Source organism: Trachemys scripta, chromosome 7 (genome assembly GCF_013100865.1).
Source record: "Trachemys scripta elegans isolate TJP31775 chromosome 7, CAS_Tse_1.0, whole genome shotgun sequence".
Classification (NCBI taxonomy): Eukaryota; Metazoa; Chordata; order Testudines; family Emydidae; genus Trachemys; species Trachemys scripta.
Window position 1 is genome coordinate 56,025,683 of NC_048304.1, and position 20,666 is coordinate 56,046,348.

Below are 20,666 nucleotides of genomic sequence, written 5' to 3' on the forward strand. Positions count from 1 at the left end.
GGGTTAGAACGCGGACGGAGTCGCTGCGGGTGGGGAGGGGGGTTAGAACGCGGACGGAGTCGCCGCGGGCGGGAAGGGGGGTTAGAACGCGGACGGACTCATCTTGGGCGGGAAGGGGGGTTAGAACGTGGACAGGCTCGCCTCGGGTGGGAAGGAGGGTTAGAATGCGGACGGAGTTGCCATGGGCGGGGAGGGGGTTTAGAACGCGGACGGGCTCGCCTCGGGCAGGAAGGGGGGTTAGAACGTGGACGGAGGCGCCTCAGGCGGGAAGGGGGGTTAGAACGCGGACGGAGGCGCCTCGGGCGGGAAGGGGGGTTAGAACGCGGACGGAGTCACTGCGGGTGGGGAGGGGGGTTAGAATGAAGAGAGACTCACGTCTGGCAAGAAGGGGGGTTAGAACGCAGACAGACTCATTTTGGATGGAACAGGCTGTTATAACAGACAAACTTCCACAGATTTGATGCCACACCACAACACTCCCTAAATTCCAGGTGTTTTTGGTGTGCTGTGATTTGGTTACATGTCCCCATCCCTCAGGCCCATCGCTTTGGAATGAGTTGCATCTCTGGTGGTCCCCTAGCAATGCTAATCTCTGCGCTTTGCTCCCATTTTACGCTCTGCAATGGAGATATGGCAATTTTTAACACTGGAAATCAGCGTAACTGAAACTCATCTCCGAGCCAAGTGCCATTCTCCATGCCCTCAAGTGTGCTGGGGAGGAGCGCTGTAATGTTCCCCTTGGAACCCAGGGGTGAGGGCAGGGCACAGGGGCTCACCCCCAAGACCTCTCAGCCTTCCCTCCCTACAGGCACAGCTCCCTCGGAGTGGGGGGGTGCTCCTTTCCTGGCCCCTTTGGGCCTTGCACTGCATCACTTGCTGATCTGAGCCAGCAAACACCTTTCCTCAGGGACTGGGTGGGGCTAACTCCCTGTTCTCTCTGTCTGTGTCCCACAGATGTGTCTGAGGGCTCGGTTCCCAATGGAGACTCCCAGAGCAGCGTGGACAGTTTGCGGAAGCACCTTCGTGCCGACACTTTCACCCAGCAACAGCTGGAAGCTTTAGATCGAGTCTTTGAACGTCCTTCTTACCCTGATGTCTTTCAAACATCAGAGCACATCAAATCTGAGCAGGTGGGGGCCTCACCCAGCAACATGGGCACAAATGGGTGTTAATCAGGCACGTGGGGGGCATGGCAAGAAGTGAGCTCCTTCACTCTCCCATGCACCCTTGAGACCCACATCAGCTGCATGTATGCCTATCTTGGCACTTATGTATACATACACATACCCCTATACCGCTTCATGGACACACGCATGCACATGCATCCCTCTCTGCATGGACATACATGTACAGCCCTCTCCACATAGACACGCACATGAACCCCTCTAAATATCCACATGCACACATTATTGTAAGGAAACGTGCAACTTCAGATTGTACCAGTAACCAGGGAGCTATGAGCTTGTTACAAATTCCATGGGCTTCTCTCTCACGACCCAGCTCCCCTCTGTGCTTCAGCAGCGCCTGCCCCACACTCCGCCTTTTATCCCGAAAGCTGTTTGTCTTAATAAAATGAAAATCAAAAGTCTTTTTAAACCGCCCCAAGCCATAAACCAACAAAGGAAGGGAAGGAGAAACTGGCTGTAGACTCCCTTCATCCCCGAGTCCCTGGCTTTATTACAATGAATAACCTTTATTTACTTTCATTAGACTATTAAACACCGACACAGTCATTTTTCCCCCTGAAACTCTGAGCAGGGCCCATAAAGCAAATCCAAAGCCTAATTGAGTTCATTTTAATTTCTCTCCGATCACAGCGAATTACTCTGGTGATAAATCAGGGGGCAGGCTCACCCCCAGTAGAAGGCCTAATTTGCAGCTAATTACAAAACTGATTTCTACAGGAAGATCAATACGAGAAGGAATTGGAAATGACTAGGCAATCGTGGCCGGACAGGGACAGGAGGGGGCAGGGAGGGGGCAACTTGCACACAGCATTTGGGGGGTAGGTGGGTTGGGAAAGCGGATGGAAAAAAACAGAGCAGAAAGAGCAGAAAATCAGTTTTAATTTAACGTAATATTAATCAGAGCAACTTTTCCTGTGTTTTTGTAGTCCCTCTGGTTTCTCTGGCTCCGCGTCTGGTCTGGAGGCTGCCACAATAAAAAGGCAATTACCAGAGCCTTTCGGACAGGACACCCTTTCAGATTCAGTGGCTCTCCCCCTCCCACCCTTCTGTTAGCCATGTGGTTCTCCCCCTCCCCAATTTCATACCCTGATGCACAAAATGACAGAGGTGGGGAATGAGGCTTCTTTGTTTCTCAAGAGCCAGGAAAGAGGTGGGGGGAATCTCCAAGCAAACTGAGCTCAGATACAATGGCCATCGGCCTACACAGGCCCTGCCTGCAGCAGAAATGCCCCGGCATCCCTCTCATTTCCACTGCAACCTCCTGCCCCAACCATGGGGACATATGTGTTAGCCACGCCCCCAACTCTCCTTTGCCAGGGAGGCTGCCACATCCCTTCTTGATCCCCCTTGAGCTTCTACCCACCAACTTTCCCCCTCGCCCACAGGCCTGGAAGCTTGGCCACACCAGAGGGAATGGGCCACATTCTGCGCTCGGCCACAGCAAAGTAATGCCCATTGTTGGTCCCTCTCTGTTGCTGCTGCCCAGATGGGGAAGGAGCCACTGCTCACAGCAGAAGTGAGGGTCTCGTCCACAGCTCCCTGCCCCCCCATCACCTTTTTCCTTCATCTGCTCTGTTTCCTCCTCCTCTCCCATCTGTGCAGGGTTTGGCGTCGCTCCTCTTCCTCCCCCCATCTGTATGCTTTCCCTTCTTCTCGGTGCATCAATAGCGAGCTGTCTCTCTCCTCTCTTCCCCAGGGTAATGAGTACTCCCTCCCAGCTCTGACCCCTGGTCTTGATGAAGTCAAGTCAAGTCTATCTGCCTCTGCTAACCCAGACCTGGGGACCAACGTGTCAGGACCCCAGACGTACCCCGTGGTAACCGGTAAGCTGCCTGCCCAAACGGCACTCCTAAGCCTTTCGTTTATTCCCTAGTCATCACCATTAGCTTCTGCTTTTTCTCCCGATGCAAGATGCAACTCTGTGGCTAACACCGGAATAGAAAGAGAGAGCAAGGGAGCCTGAGGAATATAAGAGGTAAAGACAAGGTTAAAATTCACAGCACTGGCATCCAGGGGTTACATACAGGTGTGCCCAGGTGTGACGCAGGGACAGGTCTGCCCAGCTGTTCATTGGGATAGGATAGGCAGACAGAGAAGAGAGCCTGTGTTGCTGTGTCCTAGATTTCTCCTTCATGTTTGGAACAACAGACTCATTGCTCACACCTGGACTTCTCGGGGAGAACTAGCTGTTTAGGTTTGTATTTGGCCCTAACGTTTGGAAGGGATACTTGCTAGCCAGGACTCTCCTTTGCAAGCTAGTGCTGCTAAACTATCCTGGCTAAGCTCCCCCTCCCCTCAGCACATGTGCCTCCTACAGCATCTGTCAAAATAGCTCAGTTCCCAGCTTCCCCTCTCCCTCATAGCAGGCACATTAAAATCAGGTGTTTGTGGGAAGCCAGAGGGAGGAAATGAAACCAAATGTGAGACAGCTGGGGGACCAGAGCACAAAGGAGCAACGGACAATTTCTGAGCCAGCAGGCTCTTTCGTTGTTGCATCCACATGCCATGGATGGCTCAGAAGATGCTAGTGCTGGGGGTGGCACCCTTGTGCCGGAGTTAGACTGTCTTGATCCGTAGCAATGTAAGATGAGGAATGGCTAAGGGGTGGCTTGATTAGTCTATAAATATCTACATGGGGAACAACTACTCGATAAAGGGCTCTTCAGTCCAGCAGAGAGAGTTCTAACACCATCCAATGGCTGGAAGATAAAGCTAGACAAACTCAGGTTAGCAATAAGGTGTAAAAGTTTGTTAGTGAGGGTAACTAATCATAGGAATGATATACCAAGGAGCATGTTGGATTTCCCATCGCTGGCCATTTTTAAGTCACGATGGGATGTTTTTCTAATAGATCTGCTCTAGGTATTATTTTGGGGGCAGTTCTCTGGCCTGTGCTATACAGGAGATCCCAATGGCCCAGGTATCTATGAATAGCACAAGCCAGGGACACAGGTCCTGACTCCCATAGGTGAAGCATTTGAGGCTCTAAGAGAAAGGGGCAGCTCCCCAGGAAACAGGAAGACTGAGAATGGCAGAGGATGAAGAGGTATCCCATGACTGAGTGAGGAATAGAGGAGGTACAGGGAGATGCAATGACCTCAAGCACAATATATATATATAATGGAGATATCCCATCTCCTAGAACTGGAAGGGACCTTGAAAGGTCATCAAGTCCAGCCCCCTGCCTTCACTAGCAGGACCAAGTACTGATTTTGCCCCAGATTCCCAAGTGGCCCCCTCAAGGATTGAACTCACAACCCTGGGTTTAGCAGGCCAATGCTCAAACCACTGAGCTATCCCTCCCGCACAATGGCACTAAGGACTGGTGGTAATGATGAAGGAAGCAAGGTGGAGCTGAGCCACCTTCCTCGCTAGGGAAGCAGCTGGCTGGGATGTCAGGCTGGGCCCAAACACTCTTGCTGATCCTTCAGAGGAGATGCAAGAGTGAGCCATGGGACATAGCCTGTCTGTGAGGGCCAAGGCACTGCTCTCCAGCCTTCAGAGGCAGCTGAGCCAGTGGGTGGATGGCTCTAGTACCCCAAATCTCCAAGGTTGCATTTGCCTAGGTGATTTGTTTGGGGAATAGTCCCCTGAAATGGAAAATGCTCTGTGGCCAGTCGGGGACAGTTCCGGGGGGACCATGTGCCCTCACTCATCCTCTGTAGGAGACTCCTACATTTTCTTGCAGCAGCCTTGCCTAGTAGCCCACAGGGTCAGTGTCGCCGGTGGCTGAGTTGGGTATGGCTCCTAGGCAGCTGGCGTGGCTGGCTCCAGCATCACTCAGCTTCCCCAAGAGTAGTCACTGATCACAGAGGTTTTGCACGACACCATGTTAGGATTTGGAGACCTCTGACCGCCAGGTGGGATCCAGGAGCGTCGGTGAGAGTCACCCACAGATACATGGGCTATTTGGCCAGAGGCCTGCAAAGGGTTACTGGGCACTGGGGCAAGGTCAGGGGCTTGGTTTGAGGGAGCCAAGCAATGTGCGTCCTGAGACTTCCTGGGGGATAGGTTTTGGTTTGGCTGATATCAGAGCCTGACCTGGGGTAAGTACGAGGCTGACCCCGCCAAGCACTACAGAGGTACTTAGACAGCTGGAATTTGTGGAACAATTGTGCCTCTCCTCCTTCCTGTTCAGATATATATGGCTGGAGATGCGCCTCCGGGCACAGCCCAGCTGCAAGGGCCGGACACACCTCTAGCAGAGGGTGCTTCCCTGACAAAGAGCACAGGATCTGGGGGACCTCACCTCGCTCACCTATGGGGCAGTGCCAGAGGAATAGGGCACCCTTATCTCTCTCACAAGAGGCACCTCTCTGACCTGGGGACAGGATCAGACACAGCACATCCCCTCTTCTTCCTTCTACTGGCCTGTGATGAGGGAGGGGGGCAAAGATTCATGGCTGTTAAGGCTAGAAGGGACCATCAGATGATCTAGTCTGACCTCCTGCACAGCACAGGCCAGAGAACGTCATTCAATGTGGGACTCGAGCAGAATCCCAGTAGGCTTGAGACTCTGCACACGTTTTGGATCTGACCCTCAGGAATGGGTTGGAGGAGAGGGGGCTGCAAAGGAGGCCCTGAACTGCTGCAGAAACTGAGCTCAGTGCCTCCCCCATCCATCCATCCACCCACCCTGCACCATGGAACACTCCCAGCTCAGCTTGGGAACATCCCCGCCTGATCCATCTGGATCTGAGAGTGAGAAAAAGTTCATTTCAGGCCCAGCTTGACATTCCCAGGTGGCAACTTAGCACTAACATCTCAATCTGTATGCGACATTTCAATCAGGCACAGAGTAACAAAAGCAGAACCATTAACATTGGGAGCTGTTTGCCAGCGGTAATGACGGGGAAACTCAGAAACTGGAAATGAAAAGAGGATAAAACCCAACCCAAGAGGCGCGGGGAGGGGCGAAGAACAAGGGGTGGAGGATTATTCCTCTGCACTTAGGCCAGGATCCAAAGTTTGGATTAATGGCGCCATTACCCGAGAAAGGGCTGCAGATAATGCTCATTCTTAAAATGTTTTTGCTGGCAATTAAACGGCTGCAGTTATTGATCTTCATTGATTTGATGTCCCCCCTGATTTGCATAAGCCATTAAAGATGAATGGTTCACAATGTGTTTGTTATGGGGATAGGCAGAGTTTTCTGGAGGGGCTGTCAAGGTGAGGAACGGTGAATCACTTCCTGATCATCCATTGGCCAGGAGCTATGTGGGGGCAGGACCATGGGGGTACTCTGTGGTAAAGCAGGTTCCCCTCCAGCAAAGGGACACTGGAGGTGCCTGCCTGAAGTTCAGGGCTTTGGCTGTTCTGGGTGCTTGGAGGAGGCAGTGTGGCATAGTGGATGCAGCACTGGACAGGGACTTAGGAGAACTGGGTTCTGTTCCTGGCTCTTTCTCACTTGGACTGAAATTCTGGCCCCTGTGGGGTTTTGCCATTGACTTCAGTGGAGCCAGAATTTCACTCTTGGTGTGTAACATTGGGCAAGTCATGTGACCTTCCAGTGTTTCAGTTTCCCAGTGTGTTGCATAGGGATGACCATCACGACTGAGCGCTAGGATGAGGGCCATGTCTTATGAGGCTGGGAGGTGAGATAAAGGGGCTTCGGGGTCACCCATACCTATGGTACTCTTTTCTTCTGTACTGTTGGGGGTCCCTGTGACTCCCAGCAGTGCGCCATCTCAGCTTGTGGAAAGGGTGACGCCTCTGAACACTGGACACGCTACAATCTGAGACTGTAGAGTGCTGCCTATTGTCCAAGCTCTGGCCATTTTAGGAGGGGGCTGGATGGGGGGAGAGGCTCTCCAGGGGCTCCAGCCAGCTGGGGCCAGAAGGAAGGGCTCTCTCTGAAGTCTCCAGAAAGAATAATATGGTGGTTGGCTTTACTTTGGCAGCAGTTGATGGTGTCTTTTCTGTCTGTGAAATCTGATTGGGAGGTGTGTAAGTTAAATATTGCAGCCCATAACCCCAGAGGGATTGCAGAGTATGGCTTGTGTTCCTCTGGTGTCCCAGAGAAGGGCAAGTTCACCAGTGGGCTCCTTGACCCACAGAGTGCTCTAGGGAAATCCTGAGAGCAAAGGGAAGTGTGTGGTGCTGAAAGTCAGGGCCAGTGGTCACCAACACTGCATGATGTTACTGGAAGCAAAGAAGGCAGGGGCCTCCCCACCATGAATGGAAGAATCTGCCAAGAGCAATATCACAGTGCATATTCCAAGAGCAGCTGCAGTGGTGTGGTTACAAAAGGCAGAACCTTGCTTAGCATGGCCAACACTGAGGATCAGCCTCCAAACAGTGATCCGGAACACCTTTGATGATCTGTTTGCCCCATCACCTCCTGAAGAGAGACCACCTGACGCCATTCATTCACAGTGGAGTGGACGGGCCACCCTTATGCTTCCTCTGGAACATCAGCTGGTCGTTTCCTTCCCAAGTTGATGCCAGTGGGCTAGAGAAGTGCAGTTGTGTAGTGTGCTGCTGCTGTCCCCCAGGTGCCAGAGGATGGCATCAGAGCTGCTAGAAGCCCCATTTTCTTCAGCTCATCTTCTGCATGCGTAGGGGGATGGGGCAGTTTCCTTCATGACAGCAAGCTGAGTGCTCGGGAGATGAAACTTGGGGCAAATCCCAGATCCTTGGGAACCAAACAGCTTTCTCAGAAACCAAGGCCAAGCCTGGGGGCCTCAAGTTAAGCAGCTGCAGCTGTATCTGAGAAGCTAAGAAGGAGCGAGGCTGGATTTTTAAAGGTGTTTTACACTGAAGTCAGTAGGAGCTGCAGGTGCTCAGCGTCTCTGAAAATTGGGCCCCTTACCTAACTAGGAAGTGAGGAGACTAATGTTGGGCCACCCATGTGTGCCAATTTTTTTAGATTTCAAGGCCAAAAGGGACATTTCTGATCATTTAGTCTGACCTCCTGCATAACACTGGCTAGAGAATGTCTCCCAGTGATCCCTGCATCCAGACCATATCTTGTGGCTGAGCTAGAGCATTTATTTTAGCAAGGGTTCCCATCTTGATTTAAAGACTTCAAGTGATGGAGAATCCACCATGTCCCTTGGTTATTTTGGCCCTGAATGCTCCCCCATAGACATGTGAGCGGGGAGGATATGTAGTACTGGGAAAGCAAAGAGCAACACTAATGCAACAATATATACAGTGTGAGCTGATTTTCAGAGGTGCTCAGGGCTTGCAGTTTCGTCTATAGGAGTGCAGCATCCCAAAAGTCTGAGAAATAATAACTCAGGAGCAGCCAGAGTGAAATGGTACAGAAAGTTCTTTACCTGCTGGTGACAACCAATAAGAATATTGTCCTCCATGGGGTTGTGCCCTATCCATGGGATTGATAGCATAGTTGGAGCCTAACCCAGGTTTTGGGTCTCAATGCATGTGCATGGAGGTGTTGACACCTTGGGCGCAAGGACAGCCCGTCTCCCTTGTTTGTAACTACCAACCCAGAAGTAACAGCTCTAAAAGCCAGTAGGCATGGAGAAGAGATGAGTGTGCACCTGGATGGGGAATGTAAACCCAAAAAAGTTCAGCAGCTTGTTCTCATCTGTCATCAGTGGCTTCACAGATCCCCATTCTTGAAAACTAACAAGTAGTTATCACACAGAAGGGAACAGAGGAAAGCCGCATGTTTCCAGGTGTGCTCGTAATGGGATGTGGAACTTTTCAACAAACTAAGGAGGCTTAAAAAAAGGCCCTAGTCCTACTAAAACAAAAATTAAGGGCCCTCCTTAACATCCACCATATGGAGGAAAGTCTCCCTTTTTGGAATATGCACCTGAGAACAGAAGAGAATATTGAGATGGAATTCTGAAGTGGCTTTCAGTAATAGCTTGGTATCAGGATGGAGGTCCTTCAATTCAATCAAGGAGGGGTAACCAACAGGATAGCCATCAGAAGATTTGAGAAGGCCAATCTTGAGGAAAATAAAATGCAGTGAACACTCACAATTGGCTTACAAGCTTATTTGAGAACATTCTGTTTCGCAGGAGGCTGTATCTGAAGACAGCCCTTTGAGAAATATTTGTCTGTAGGCAAGGGAAAATTTTGTTTCCCTCAATTCGCTCCTAGAAAGGTGTAGTATCAGCTAAATGAATCTTGACTGCAGCCACCTGCAGTCCAGACCAATCTATGGTCCAAGCAAAGGGGCAAACAGGTACTTTAAAACACTTTGCGATCAACTGAAATGGAAAAGGATCTCCAAGGATTCCGAGATACTGTAGTGAGCTGGTTAGCGGATATGGACAGAAGCAGGATAGTCTTCACATCATGGTTCTCACCAGCAAAGCCACCAAGTGCAGGGGGGCTGGCTCTCATGGAAAACTCTTCCCTCTCCCTGAGAAAGAAGGCCTGTTCTTAGAACAAATAGCATCCAGAGCGTCAAGGCCTGAGAACTAACCCATGATGTGCCCAAGCAGAGGCTACCAGAAATGTGCAAGTGCCTTAAAGTCTCACCTTCCTCAAGACCTTGTGCATCAGAGGAAAGGGAAAGAGGATTTCCTCATGGAGAAAGGATGGAATGAGTGTAATAGAGAACCAGGATCCTATCCCATTCTGGAGAAAAAACACATGCATTTGAACTAGTTCCTGGAGGCACTGCAATGTGCTTGTGATGATCCACATTTAAGAAAATAGAATTCACCACCTGTTGCAATGGTGACCTCCTCTGAGGGTCTGTTGACTACAGCACACACCTTCAGCTACTGTCTTTGCCATTCAAGCAAGTTGCAGTGAAACAGTTTAACAGTGAGCTCCAGTTAGAAATAGTCTCTCCAATGGCATGGTGAGAGCCCCAGTACTTTAGTGGACTGGCAAAGAACTTAAGACAATACTATAGGCACGGATTAAAATGAGGCAGAACACTCCTCCTCCTCTCCTTGGCTTGGGATTGAAGCAACCTCCCCTGCTCCTTGTTTGGGTTGGTGAGAATTCCCCTCTTGCTCCAATCTCCTGTAACCGCTGACTCTAGAGAACAATTCTGCTCAGGGATTGAGTGAGCTGACCTAGTAGTTCCTCTGCAGTTAACTGCTGGGAGTTAGGAATTTGCTTCATAGATGGTAAAGACTAGAGAAAGACAGGTCTCCAAGCTTTTACAGGTCACTTGCTTGGCTGGAACTTCTTACACCAAACACTCACTCCTGCATACCCAGTGCCTCCACTGAATGGCTGTCACCAAGAGGCATATGACAAATACACATGGTGCTGCCGCAAGCCCTGAGAAGATCACTTGTTACTGGGAATGATTCTGGTCCTCCAGCAGAATGGAGATACTTTCTGTGAGAAGGACAGACTGCAGCATGGAAATATGTCAAATTAGGTCAAGTGCACAGAGCCAGTATAGATTAAGGCGGAAAGGGAAAACTGCATTGAGGGTGAAGATTCGCAACTGTATCCTTCCAAGATACCTGTTTAGACTTTGGAGACCTAAGATGTAGCGTAAGCTCCTTCTCTATTTGTGATCAGGCAATAGTAATAGATCTCATGGCATGTCTGCAGACAAGGATTGACTTTCCAGCACCAGGAGAGATGTTATCTCCTTATCTCAGCAGAAGAGTTGGGAAAGCAAAAGGCATCACTCCGCTCAATGACTTCCAGGACCAAATGGCCCAAGTTGATGGTTGGCCAGACAGCTTAGCGATAGCAGGGAGAGGACAGGAATCAGAGGAGCTGGTTCCGAGCTTTCAGGGGAAGGTTCATTGAGGATAATTGTGAAGGCACAGGGGAGGGAATAGACAAGGATTTTGAAGAGGAAGGACTTAGTGAATCTCAGGCTTGAATGAGCATGAAAGGCAGATGTGTGTGATAAGCTGGATGTGGCTGGACCTGCAAGAAATGATGCCACCTTTAAATTAATGTTTAAGTTGGTGCTAGAGATAATAGTGAATTGACATTCCTAGATCTGTTTGGCCTCAGTGCAGGTACGACCTTGCAATTGTGCCTCAACCCTGACCACAAGGGACCACCTCTAGGGAAGAAGATTATGTAGTCTCCATTCCCCCTCAGTCCTAGGATTTAAGAGGCTGCCCATGAGTGCCTCCTGTGATGGCGATTTCTGTGACATGGACCCACCAATCTATTTTACATCAGAGTCAGTCAACAGCCATCATTAAATGCATGCCTTCAGAGAGCTGGATAGTGTGTGGAAGGCTCTGGCCTTCTCTCATCAGTGTAGAATTGGGGAGGGATTCTCCAGGAAAATTCATTGTGCTTCAGTATCAATAGAAGAATATCTCTACAGAGGAAAGACTGCACATGCCTAGGATGGCTCTGGAGCAGGGCCGGTGCTACCATTTAGGCCAACTAGGTGGTTGCCTAGGGCGCCAAGATTTGGGGGCGCCAAAAAGTGGAGCCCCCAATTTTTTTTTTTTTACAGCGGCTGCTGCGCTTGGAGGGAGAGGAAGTCTGAGCCACTGGCAGGTAGCCCAGGGGTTCCCCGGGTCAGCGCGCCGCTGGCAGCCTAGGTGTTCCCCGGGTCAACGCACTGCCGGCAGCCCAGGGGTTTCCCGGGTCAGCGCGCCGCTGGCAGCCCAGGGGTTCCCCTGGGTCAGAGCTGCCGCATGGATCCCCGGGCCGGGGGGTGGGGAGCTGCCGCGGGGGGGGGGGGCAGGGGGGAGGGGGGCGTGGGGAGCTGCCGCAGGGCTGGGTGGGGGGTGCAAGGTGGAAGTTTCGCACTGGCCCTGCCCTGGAGTATACTGGAAACTGACATGTCTCCTCCTCTGACAGTATTTCTGAGCATACTTTGAAGGCACCTTCATGTAGTTGGCCACATTTAAGCCCCAGTGCAGCAAAGCACTTAAACATGTGCTTCACTTTAAGCATGTGAATATTTTCATGTGCATGCAACATCCCAATGAACTAGGAGTCAGCAAATGGGGCTTCACTGAACTAATGCATTTGCCAAACTTACCAGGCACATCATTCTTTGTCTAGGTTTTAACTGTTGTACCTGCAGATAAATGTTCCTAGAGCCATGTAGACTTGACTTCAATGGGGCTACACAGCTGACTAAAGTTAAGCATGTTCTGACAGAATGCATGCATCCACCCAATATACTGGAAGATTCGTGCTGTACTGTATTTCAGGACTACAGAGCCTCGATTTTTCCAGTAGGGGAGGAGGTGAAGATAACATGTCTGTTTATTTATAGAGCTACTGTCAACACCAAAAATGTAGATTTTGTAAAATACAGTTTTAAAAAGGAAGGTGCAAGGGCATTACAAAACCTGATATAAACATCAATAAAATCACAACAGCTTTGACTTTCAAGAAAAACCAGGTCTGGTGTTGTTCCTTTGCATATGTATTTCAGCAATTCCCTGCAGTGCTGAGAACTCAAAGGACAGCATCGGGCTAGGGCTTGGAAAATGGTGAATGAATCGGAGCAGAAACAGAAACTAGCTCCACACGGTTTGCTGTCCACTCAGAGTGCAGTGCAAACAGAAAGCATGAGCAGTTGCCCTGAAAAGCAGATTAGGGTCTTTGCATCCTTTCCATTGTTATAACCAAGGGAATGTTAGCAACACAGGGGAAGGGGGAGAGAATTTTAAATACAGGATGATTTTTAGCTTGAGCATGATTTTCATAACGTTCTTGCAAAAGGAAGGTCAAAGAAGGAGTGGAAACAGCCACAGTGCAAGATACAGTATGTCACACCTGCAGGACTCGTAAGACCTCTGGAGCCAGATCCTGATTAGATGGAAATTGACTTTGGTGGAATTGACTTACGGCTCCATTGACTTTGGTGGAATTTCACCAATTTACAGCAACTCAGGATCTGGCCCTGCCAGTTTGCACAGGACAATCTGTTCTAAGTGAGGGGGAGCTGCCATAGGGAAGGCGGCTGGTTCGATGGTTAGAGTATTAGCATAGGATGTGGGAGAGCTGGGTTCAAGATCCTGCACTGCTACAGACTTCCTGTGTGACCTTGGGTGAGTTACTTAGCATCTCCATGCCTCAGTTCTCCATCTGTACAATGGGGATAATAGTGCTCCCTACCTCACAGGGGCAGGGTGAGGATAAATGCACTAAAGATCAGGAAGTGCTCAGATACAATAGGAGTGGGGGCCAGATAAAGACCTTAGATAGACCAGGGAAATGCTGAGGGACTCATAAATATTGGCAAGACAGTGCACAGCAGTGCATTAAGAGGGTGTGCCTAGTGACCCCTTGAGTGGGGACATGCCATCCAGGAATTCCCTTCCTTGTTTTGTGTAAAGAAAAGAAACCCTGAATGCAGCTAGTTTGTCCTCCAGGAAACCGGCACTGAAAAACAAGCAGCTTATCCCTCCTGCAAACCAACCCGCTTCCCCCGCCCCCCATCAGCCACAGAGAGGGCAATAAATGCTGAGATGAGTCTCCGAAGGAACCCAAAGCTGTGAATCTTCCTCTCACTCTGTCTGGCCAAAATTGTGGGGGGAATTTAGGCCAGAGATCACCAATTCCGCCTGCCCACCAGGATAACAGAGGAGAGTATTAGGAGGGAAGGAAAACAGCCATAACTCAGCCAGAGCAGGGGGGAGAGAGGAGCTGAAAGTGGGGAAGATATTTAGTCCTCTGCAGCTCTGTCACAGATGAGTGTCATAGTAGCTACACCCCCCACACCTCTGGCCCCCCAAAACTTTCCCCAACATGACTCTGGGCAGCATCTGGACACCGAGCGTCCTTTACAATGTGTAGGGAACCTAGAATAAGATAGGATGAGGCTCTTCACTTCTTGGGAGGGGTCACAAGCTGTTCCATTTCTGATTCAATTGCTGGTTGATTTCCATAGTAATAAGACATTGACAGATACTGCCGGGGTTCCCTAATGCAATCTTACCGAGGGACGCCCCTCCCAGTGAGAAAGAGACAAGCCAGCGTATTGCAGCGCCATGGCTCGTTGGACTGATGCCACTTCCAGGATGTCTGTGCGTGGGGGGAGATGTGGGGAGAGGTCTGCCTTCCTTTACCTGAAATACCACAGGATTGAAGAGCTACAGTGAAAAGGGCCATCCAGACTGAATCTGCAACTGAAGTTTGGGATGAGTTAAAATGAAAAATGGGTGTCTCTTCTAGCTGCTTAGGGGTGTGTGTGTGTATGTGTGTGAGAGAGAGACAGATTCTTAGGAGGATGGGATCAATTGATCGATCTTGTCTACATGGCACACTGTGTAGCTGTACTTCACTACCTGGGTAGCTCTACCAGTGGTAGCAATGGGGAAAGCTATGTTGCAGACAAACATAGGTGCTTTTACTCAGGGCAGGGTTAGATAACATGGTGGTAGACATGTTTATGTGTTGTCCACCAGTGGAGTTGTCTTGCAAGTGAGTTACAACTATGCAGTTTCCTAGTGTAGACTGACAGACAGATGCTCATCTTTTGCCCTCTGATCATGCACTCTTTGCCCACCAGAGGAAGGTCTCTGGTATATCTGCATCCCTGTCACCCATGCTGTGTTGCACTCCACCCCTATATCCCCTCCATTGAGTTTGAGGTGCTGCCTTTGAAAGGTGTGAGGAATTTTTCTTCCTAAGCCCTGATGTGTGCAAGTGGGGACTGGGATCATCTCCACTGCAAGTCTGGCAGGTGCTTTAACCACCTCAAAACACTGGGACAAATAGCTTCTGGTCCCTTAACCCTGCCCAGCTTTGCAAGGCAAGGCCTGGCGCTGTTGTTCCCATTGCGAGGGCTTTAGTAAACCTTTCAAGCTGAAATCCTCTCTGTGGTGGCTGGGCAGAGAGGAAATCCAGGGGCTGGATCAGATTGGCCTAATGCTGCAGCAGCTTAAGCAGTCTGTTTTACCAGAGATTATGGTTTCACTTACACAGAGCGCCTGAAAAATGTTGTGGTTTAGAAAGGATTAGAGCTGAAAATTCAATGCTTTAAAAGAGAAATAAAGCAGAGGAGGGACTGGAAAAACCCCATGTGCCTGGGGTCTATGCAAACAGGATTAACCTCTGCCCATATCACCCCTCACTCCTGCCCACCCACGATTCTCTCCTTCTGGGTGCCAGCCAGACCTGCTGTGCTACGCTGGGATATAGAGACCTGCAACTGCCTGAGGCTAATCTGTCCTGGGTTGGTTATTGAACCCCGGTTTGGAAGGGCAGCTTCTCCCCAGTTATGTGGGAGATGCTCAGCTTCTACGCTGCTGGGTGGCCATGCAAATCTCCAGGCTACAAAGGTAGGGAGTGATCACGCTAGACCACAGTGCACTTGGTACAGGTACCTTGACACTGATTCACCACATTTGTCATTTTGCACTGAAATGTGTCATATACTTGTGTCCTCACTGCAGACAGACTTGTTGCAAAGAGGTCCCAGTGCTCAGAGTTCTTTGCTGGCCGTAAAGGTTCCAGATCCCTGGAGGAGACCACACATAGCAAATTTGCCTTTTTGACTGCCAGCAAACCTATCTGAGACAGATGTGCTAGAGGCAGACATGTTGGGGATTGTATGGTGCACTCAGAATAAGCAGCACTCAGACATAGAAACTCCCCTCTCTCACCACCTAGACAGGCGCTACAACCTAGCATTGATTCGGGCACCTGAAATTGATAAGGCCCGCCCAAGTAATGAGAGAGTCTGAAAGACTTTGCCATCTATCACATGCCTAACTCTATACAAACCAAGGTCACCCAAGCTGACTCACCTGTACGCCGCTGGCAATACCTGCCATGATGGCAGAGTGATGCCATTCATTGACGTGAGGGTAGAGGTTTGCCATGTCAAACTTGGATTGGGCCTGATCCCACCATACAGTCTTCTCTTCCATATTTTCTGACACTTGCCTCATTCTTGAGGGCACAAACGACCATGGGTGCTAGTCTATAGCCACATTTTAGATCTCTGAGCTGAGTGAGTCCCTGACATAGACACCTAGGTTGGGGGCCCAGGGTTTCTGTCTGGTAGCCTACCTCCCTGAGAACTAGGTTCTACTTGGGTCTTCACTGAGTACTCTGATGGCCAATTTGACTTGGCCCAATTCTGCCACATCTGGGTTTCCCATTCAGAAGTCTCTCAATGGAGATGTACCATACTCCTCTACCAAGGAACCCTAGCTTGGGTCTGAGATGACACAGCAGTCACTTTTCCTAGGGAAAAGGGTTTTGGCACCACATCACCATGCACCCTGACCCCACAGAGAGGATGGAGGAGCAGAAAGGACAGTCCAGAAGCTTCAGAGCATCTTTCTCCCATCCCTGCCCCCTGCACTGCTTCCGCCCACACCCCATCCTGTTCTGCTTGCCTCTTCTTGCATCCCACTCCCTGTACCCTCCTGTGCATCCCTCTCCTCCCCACTCTGTTGCACTGCTCCCTCCCATCCCAGTATCATTGCTCTGGTGCATGCATCACCAGACTGCTGTGAGCAGTCCTAGCCCCCAGCTAAGGAAAGAGATTAAGAAGCTGCAACTAATACAACAATGGTTCAAAGGCTGAAAGATAAGAGGTGTGGTGGGGAGAGAGTGGAGGTGATAAAGTTATGAAGTCTTCAAATGGGCCAGCTTTAGAGCTAACAATTGAAATGAAGAAAGAGGCTTCTTCACAGTGTAAGAAGCTGCTAAGACAAGGAGCAGAAGCCTGAGGTCAAAGAAGGAAAAATCTGAGCTAGATACTAGGGAAACTTTTTACCTGCCAAGGCAGTTGGACAATGGAACAGACTCCTGTGGGAGGCAACTGAGGGACCAACATAGCAGAGATTCACAGACAGGTTAGATGAGCAGGAGCAAGTAGGTTATTTTACCTCTGCTGGAATCTTGTGTCCGGTTCTGGTGCCCACAATTAAAAAAGTATATTGACAAATTGCAGAGGGTTCAGAGGAGAGCCACAAGAATGCTGAAAGGTTTAGAAAATCCGCCTTATAGCGATAGATGCAAGGGGCTCAATCTATTTAGTTTAACAAAGAGGAGATTAAGGGGTGACTTGATCCATCTAGATGTACTGACATGGGGAACAAATATTTGATAATGGGCTCTTCAGTCTAGCAGAGAAAGATCTAAGACCATCCAATGGCTGTGGAAGTTGAAGCTAGACGAATTCAGACCAGAAATAAGGTGTACATTTGTAACAGTGAAGGCAGTTAGCCATTGGAACATCTTACCAAAGGTTGTGGTGGAGTCCTCATCACTGGAAATGTTTAAATCAAGATTGGATGTTTTTCTGAATGAGTTCAAACAGGAATTATTTGGGGGAAGTTCTCTGGCCTGTGCTATAGAGAAGGTCATACTAGATTATCACAATGGTCCCTTCTGGCCTTGGAGTCTATCAAATAGTAGGAACTCCATCCTGCAAAAGTGTGTGGTGACTCAGACTGGATGACCCAAGGTGGCAGTTCTGGCTCTACCATCTAGGGAATGTGTTTTATGTCCTTTCAGTGCATTAAGCTTTTCAGCTCAGGGCCCATGACTACTTTAAGTTTGGAAAGTGCCCAATGCAAACAGTGCCACCTCTACCTTCTACTTCCTATGTTGTTGTTATTCCCTCTAACGTCTCCCTTTTCATCGAGGTTTGCATTGTTAAAATCTCTATCCCTTATTTTCTGGCTCTTTTGAGAACCTCCCAGTAGGAGACCAGGAAGCAAAACAGTATTGTGAGATCTCTTGGTCCAAGCTTAAAGGCAGCGTCTTGGTGCTTCTAAGTTCTGTGTCTCGCCTAGCCCAAGCTATCTCCAGCAATGTTCCTCTAGTTGCACATTCGACAAGCAGCCTCTGGAGCAGAGCACGGTGAAATGTTTCAGGAGATGCAGGTTCCTTCAGTATCTCTCTGCCTTCAGGCCAGGGAACTGTAGATGGGAGAAAGCTCAAGGTTCCGTTCTCTAGCTCAGAGAGCCACAGTTGAGTCAAGGACTCCGTTTTGATCACTCAGGAGGTTCCTGGGTTGCGGGAATGGCCTGGCAATGGAGGCTTGTCAGAAAGCAGACAGCAATCTGGCTTTGTCATTGACCTGTGAGCTCAGGTGGGTGATGAGCAGTGTTCCCTCTAATTTTTTACATCCATGTGCAGAATGAATTTTGTTCTGTGCACCAATATGGAGGTGATGTGTGGCGGGGCTGGGGCCAAGGGGTTCAGAATGTGGGAGGGGGCTCAGGGCTGGGGCAGAGGGTTCAGGTGTGGGGGGATGAGGGCTCTGGCTGGGGGTGCAGGCTCTGGGATGGGGCCGGGGATGAGGGGATTGGGGTGCGGGAGGGGGCTCAGGGCTGGGGCAGAGGGTTGGGGTGTGGGAGGGGGTGAGGGCTCCAGCTGAGGGCGCGGGCTCTGTGATGAGGGGTTTGGGGTCCAGGCTGCCCCGGGTCTGTGGTGGTGAGAGAGGACACCCCTCAGCCTTCTCTCACGGCAGCAGCTCGGGGCCAGATGAGAGGTGCCTCTCCCCAGCCATGGCAGCTCTGGCGGGCATGGGCTGGGCCGGGCTGGGGGAGGGGCTCCTCTCCCAGGCAGCTCCAGCGGGCCTGGGCTGTGCCAGGCCGGCGGACGGGCTCCCGCAGCTCCGGTGGCACTGGGCTGGGCCGGGCCGACAGACGGGCTCGTCTCCCTGGCAGCTCTGGTGGGCTTGGGCTGGGCTGAGCCAGGCGAAGGGCTCCTCTCCCCGGCAGCTCCGGTGGGCCTAGGCTGGGCTCTCCCTGCCTGCATGGCGGCCATGCAGCTTACAGGGAACTTATGTGATGAGCCTGTTTGCGCACTGACACTGAAAGAAGTTTGAGTGCAGGGCATGCTCCAGGGCTCCACTGCAGAACTCTTATTCCCCTTGTCGTTCTCTTTCTTATTTGAATAGTCCCATTGATGTCAGTGAGTGTTCGCCACCCTGAAAAAATGTTCCTCAATGAGGCCATTGATGTTTTTTGAGAGGCAACCAAAACCCCATCTAAAGAACTAGGCAGCTTTACCCCCCGTGACCCCAGAGTGTCACAGGTTCTACCAATCTACAACCAAGTGAAACCCCAGCAAAGTAAAGCAGGGCCCCCATGTGATGTCAGCAGAGAAACCCATGGAGAAACTCTGATGTGTAATCTGGTTTGATTCCACCACAGCCAAGATGGTGGCACAGTCTGCATCGCCACACTGACCCAGACGGAGGAGAGCTGTCACCTTCTTTTTCCAAGCTGGCACTGTTGAAGGAGCCTTAGGGAATTAGGTGTCCAACTCCAACTGTATTTTCCACATCTGGGTGTGAATGTAGAGTGAAGGGTGTGCCTACATCTGGGTATGAATGTGAGTCGGGGGGTGCCTATACTTGGATATGAATCTGAAGGGGGTGTACCTAGATCTGAGTGGGCGTAGATCTCGTGTGATTTGTGTGCATGTGCCTGCCTCCCCACATTTGAGTAGGAATGTCAACGTGTATGTACTTCACCTGCCACGGCAGCATTTCAGTACAGGGATATCAAGCCGAGAGGTCTCCACCACTTTTCGGTGACATTTTTCCCCACTTGACACCTGCTGTAATGTGCCAGGCTGCTCAGCCTGGGAAAGCCCAGCGAGTCCGAAGCATGGACGCTCCACTGTACACATAATTCTCCCCCGAGGGAGAGGATGAAAGAAAGAACAACCCACACATGACAGATGTTAGTTACGTTGCTTAATGCATGACTGGAAATCACTAAGGTACCACCGTGATGAGGGTGGGATAAGAACCTATAGAATGGCACGATGCACTCTTAGGCATTGCCTCTGGGGGATGGACAGAGTGCAGCAGAACCAACCTGCCAATTCCCACCATCCAGGGTGAGGAGAGATGGCAATGGGTGGGGACCCTCTCAAGGGACAGACCAAGGCTTGCATTTCTTCTTATTTTAACCAGTCTGGTTCGCCAATCACTAGTCAAAGTCCAAAAGCTGTAACACTGATTCTACCCACCACCCCCTAGAGAGAACTCACCCTCTGCTGGGAGGTAGGGTTCATTTACCCTGAGTGTTGAATGTAAGGCTGGTTCCAGGGCCCAGTCCACAGATTTGATTTCTCCCATAAGCTGAGCTGAAACAGTGGGCCTGGTTTTCCTTACATTTACATATACCAGTGCTACTCTGTTGACTTCTGGGGGGTGGCTGGTCCTGATTCACATGGGCACAGATGAAGGAGAATTGGGATTCAGGTCTCCAAACAGAACGGAGAATGGATTTAACAAGGCAGCAGCCAACGGCACAAGCTCCATGGCAAGCTCCAGCTCAGCAGAGGAATCTGGAGGGCTGGTGTGGGCTGAGATCTCGGTAGGCAGCATAGGAGGTTGAGCTGGGAAGATCCCAGCAGCGGTGGGGAAAGGATTGTCTTAATTTATTTAGAGGGGTTTTTATTTTGGTTTTGGCTTGAAACTCCCAGCAGCTTCTGAGATGATTTTAGTTCATTTAAATGCAATGAGCACTCACAGCAAAATGCCCTCCTCGCTGGCCCGCTTCCAGATGAACCCGTCCCAATGAGGACATGCCTCTGGCAGCAGGCAAGGAGCCTACAGCTGCACTTACTCAGCGGTGAAAAATAAACCCGTCATCTACCGGCCTGTGCCCC

At 50.4% G+C, this 20,666-nt stretch overlaps 1 protein-coding gene across 1 annotated transcript in view; it reads left to right on the forward strand.

The window, feature by feature from the left end:
• PAX2 (paired box 2) overlaps positions 1-20,666 on the forward strand; it is a 106,405-nt gene that overhangs the window by 71,111 nt on the left and 14,628 nt on the right. Inside the window, exons 6-7 of the mRNA XM_034776607.1 lie at positions 955-1,130; positions 2,884-3,010. Coding sequence (XP_034632498.1) covers positions 955-1,130; positions 2,884-3,010 — 303 coding nt within the window. The remainder of the gene's footprint in view (positions 1-954; positions 1,131-2,883; positions 3,011-20,666) is intronic.